At 47.7% G+C, this 3,993-nt stretch overlaps 2 protein-coding genes across 2 annotated transcripts; one reads left to right on the top strand and one right to left on the bottom strand.

Annotated features, from left to right (window-relative positions):
- The first annotated feature begins 609 nt into the window (after nucleotides 1-609).
- Pmar_PMAR018876 (60S ribosomal protein L34, putative) lies at nucleotides 610-1,342 on the top strand. Its single transcript, XM_002764922.1, has 3 exons — nucleotides 610-627; nucleotides 769-927; nucleotides 1,046-1,342. The coding sequence occupies exons 2-3, from the start codon at nucleotides 769-771 to the stop codon at nucleotides 1,262-1,264; spliced, it is 378 nt and encodes a 125-aa protein (XP_002764968.1). The 5' UTR covers nucleotides 610-627; the 3' UTR covers nucleotides 1,265-1,342.
- A 1,362-nt stretch (nucleotides 1,343-2,704) lies between these two features.
- Pmar_PMAR018875 (hypothetical protein) lies at nucleotides 2,705-3,675 on the bottom strand. The gene has a single exon (XM_002764921.1). It carries the CDS (start codon nucleotides 3,564-3,566, stop codon nucleotides 2,973-2,975), a length of 594 nt encoding a protein of 197 aa, XP_002764967.1. The 5' UTR covers nucleotides 3,567-3,675; the 3' UTR covers nucleotides 2,705-2,972.
- Nucleotides 3,676-3,993: the final 318 nt, after the last annotated feature.

Genomic DNA, 3,993 nt, shown 5'->3' with positions numbered 1-3,993 from the left:
TCTCCTACGACCTGCCCGATAGGCCATCCGGCTAGTCTAGCATCACAAGTGCCGTTTACCATGAGAACACCGTTGCTCGACTCCTCTACACCTGGCATAAGGTAACGGATGAAGTGTTAAAGGTATCGCTGAAGTTGCTGATTGGTGGGATACTGTAGCGGACTGATGTATCGGCCAGAGGGCTTGATAACGAAGGGTGTCGTACCAATCGACGTCCATATCCATAATCTCCCTGATTGACCCCGTGATACTTCTCTGTTCAATAGTACATCTGTGTATATATCTACCATTGAATTAGGATTGCGTTCAGTGTGGTAGGGTCTACCCATAAGGACACGAGGGTGACGATGATCATCATAATAGACTCACCAATGGATATAATCCAAGCGAGATGGTGGTAGGGTCGATACTATACCGAATGATGGAGCTTACACCTTATAAGATTCACCAACCCCCTCAAATACCATGGGGACATACAGTTTTCTAGATTTCTAGAATTTCTAGTGAGATAGAATCACTTGCACGTCTTGCACTTCCTTAGCATTGGTAGCTCTCTTGGCGAATTAATCGATTTGGACGGTTGGTAGGCCTCTGGTGCACTCTAGGTGGAAACGTCCCGCATCGAAGGTAGTATGGTGGGAATACAGGCTGGTGTGACGATAGCATATGAGTACACGATAAGACACTCGTTGACTGGCGCTCGTGGCTCGTATGTTATTCCTTGATTAATTTCGGTCGTATTGGTGACTACGTTGTTGTTATTGTTAGATGGTTCAACGCCTTACATACCGCCGCAAGGTCAACTTCAACACCAAGTCTAACAAGCAGAAGCTTGTCAAGACCCCTGGTGGAAACTTGGTCTACCATAAGATTACCAAGACCGCTACTGGTCCCCGTTGTGGAGACTGCAAGGGCAAGATCAATGGTGTAATAGAGGGTTGCAGTATTGGCTTCCAGTTGTCGTTCTTGGGAGTGCAGCTCGACATGCATTCGTTTCCAACTCAATTTTCCTATCAATCTTAGCCATTAATTGTTGTTTCTTCAGGTCAAGTGCCTTAGACCCTTCAAGTACTCTCAGCTGAAGCAGCGTGAACGTCACGTTTCTCGTGCCTATGGTGGCTCCATCTGTGGCAAGTGCGTGAGGCAGCGTATCATTCGTGCTTTCCTCCTCGAGGAGCAGAAGCTCGTCACTGCCGCTCTCGCTGAGAAGGCCCGTAAGGCTGCTCAGAAGTCCGACAAGAAGGCCAAGGTCAGCAAGAAGTAAACGGTGTCCAATCCTATTACCAAATTGCTGGTATCGATGAACCTAATTGCGTGGTGAGCGGATATCATTTCCACTGGAATAAAATGGTGTAGTGTTCCTAGTAGTGAGTAGGGCTGCTCGCTCAACACAGTGCTCTGCAGTACCTCATGTTCGAAGTGATGGTAACAACTAATACTTTTGGGATATACGAAAGATATCTCTAGATGAGTATCTGTGTAGAGCTTTCGATGCCTTGATAGCTGCAGTGTACACTATCAAGAGATGTAGAGAAGTATTGAAAGCCGTAGTTAAGTCGCAGAGTATTATTCCGAGATAGGGTAACCATGCGGTGTGGTGAAATCTCGGAAAGTGGTGGCAATCAAGTTTTGATTGATTACACGTATGTTGGTCGCCTGGGTTATGTGAATCCCGCACGCTCTCGTTCATGATCCGCGTTTCTCGCTCCACAGCAATTCGTCGTTGGGCAGTCATACCAACATGCGTTCTTCTCAAGTGAGAGCTCGAATTCAAGAACTGGATATCTGGTCTCATTATTTCTGGCGAAGTTATAACCTCTGCTTGCAAGATCATCAGATCGTCACACTCTAGGCACTCAAACATCTAGCTGATAAACAAGTGCCGAAAAAGTAGAAGAACGTCGTTAGGGTGAAGGTATATTGAAGGTAAGTAACATATCGGACTGATATCGGTTATCGCTGCTTATGAAACTAGGCAACTGGAGCTGTATGAGGAATTCATGAATCAGCAGGACATAGAAAGCCTTGGTTGTAAGGGCATCAGGAAACAGCTTAGGGGACGTGGGATATAGTGTTAATCGCATAGCTTCTAAAGCAACTGCGAAAAGTGGGCAATTGTCCGGACCTGTTCGAGGCATGTCATGTACATTCACCCTTAGCCCTGCCGACTCTCACACTAGAGCTCTCTGTAACGCTGCTGTTGGTGGTGTCTAGTACGTCCTTGAACAGGACATATCCCAAACGAGTGTAGTGTGGCGAGGGTCAACGGCGAGGGTTATATAATGACAATACCGCTGCTCCTCTTCCTAGGTCGGTCTATAGCGTGGGGCAAGGACAAAGCTCCGTGGCCAAGCTAATACTGACAATTGGAGGCCTGTGCCTCCGTCCCTAGGGAAGACTACAAAAGCACAGTGGCACTTCTCATACTCGTTTTCAGTATGTTGAGGTAGCAATCCTCGTTGGCATGGGTAACCTCGGTGGGTAGCGACCAATAACCAGAGAAAGAGGTATACAGGGCGGCCCCCACTTATTGTGCTCTATTAGATGGAATCTGTCTATCCTTTGAGTAAGCTCTGTAGATTTCCGTCAGTAGTGTTAGACTGAGGCGCCCTCCCCCTCCCGCACAAGGAGCCAATGTGTCTGGTTCGGATTCTGATGACGAGTTCGCGCTGTGATCGACCAACTGAACTCGATACATTACTCAGCTGAAAATACTTCACAGCTTCTACCAAGCAAATAAATAATTGGCAATAATAAACGACGATGAATAATAGGCAATTATGGACGAAGTCGCTGGTGACGAATGTGGCGCTACAGAAGTAGGGGCCAGATTAGTACACACTCGACGACAACGCAAAAATTGAAAGTACTAGTAGTAGTATCACCCAAGACACCAAATATAATATCTTCACAGAGTCTACGTTTCTCCGACCTATCTACTATTAGTTCTAGTAGAACTATGATACATGACGCTACGATAATGCAATCGCGTCTATATACTCACTCAGACCGAGTACATCAGCCATGCGTATGAGATCCTTGACCCTGGCCGTCTTCAAACCTCCGATCCCTCTTGACAGCTTCCACTCTTGAGAGTATCCCCTCGCAGCAGCGGCTATCATTCCCCGGAGTTGCGCGCGGCCTCGATTACCAAGCTTGGGATATACTAGCCGTGGACAGCTGAGGGGTGATGCTTCCTTGATAGTGAGCCCACATGATTTAGACACGTCAACGAGTTTATCGAGGAACTTATGATCAACAGTTACGTCCGGTGGGAGTATTTGAAGAGGTACAAATCCCTGCCTGGTGATGCGGAGGTAAGGGGCGACACTCTTAGGGAGAACGTGGTGGTCTACACCAACTACCACTCCTTGTACCAATACAAACGCCCCCGCATTCGAAGTGTGCATGTCTGATTGCCGAGGCATGCATGCGACGGTCGGCTTGATCTTGAAGGCGCCCTCTTGCTCGGAGACCGAAATGGTGGAGTCACTGCAGCATGACGGGATAGGCCAGTCATCGCTGAAGCAGCTTCCGGTCGTGACCGTATGCTGATCAAAAATCATTGAGTATTAAAATGACCCAAAGATCTGAAAATAGGGCATGTACTCAGAGACGCGGGGATATGCATGATACTCAGGAGACACCTAGGAGCTGGTGTTTCGACATCTCGGAGACACGATGAGGGGCCGTGACTGCACGCATGCGCATATTCATGGCGTCACGTGAGTCCGCGACACTGGTTTCGACTACCGTGCCCATTTTTTGTCGACATTACTATCTACGTGCTGAGTGATCGGTGATGGATACTCTCAATTTCAATCCGTTATAGAATCCCGAACTTCATCTCCGAGGCCAACGATGTCTGTCATTCCAATCGATTCCAGCATGTTTGCGGTTGTTGGCTTTGCACAGTCGTGCGGGACATCTCATTTGCTTTCTCCATTTCTTCTTACTATGAATCCTCCTGCCTCATCGATCTCCTACTTACGT

This window comes from Perkinsus marinus (genome assembly GCF_000006405.1).
Source record: "Perkinsus marinus ATCC 50983 genomic scaffold scf_1104296975958, whole genome shotgun sequence".
Classification (NCBI taxonomy): Eukaryota; Perkinsozoa; order Perkinsida; family Perkinsidae; genus Perkinsus; species Perkinsus marinus.
This window is presented reverse-complemented; position numbering and strand designations above follow the sequence as displayed.

Coding starts and splice junctions, on each gene's coding strand:
- Pmar_PMAR018876 (XM_002764922.1), top strand. CDS start 769: ATGGTTCAACGCCTTACATACCGCCGCAAGGTCAACTTCAACACCAAG. Junction 928..1,045: donor GCAAGGGCAAGATCAATGGT/GTAATAGAGGGT, acceptor TTGTTTCTTCAG/GTCAAGTGCCTTAGACCCTT.
- Pmar_PMAR018875 (XM_002764921.1), bottom strand. CDS start 3,566: ATGATTTTTGATCAGCATACGGTCACGACCGGAAGCTGCTTCAGCGAT.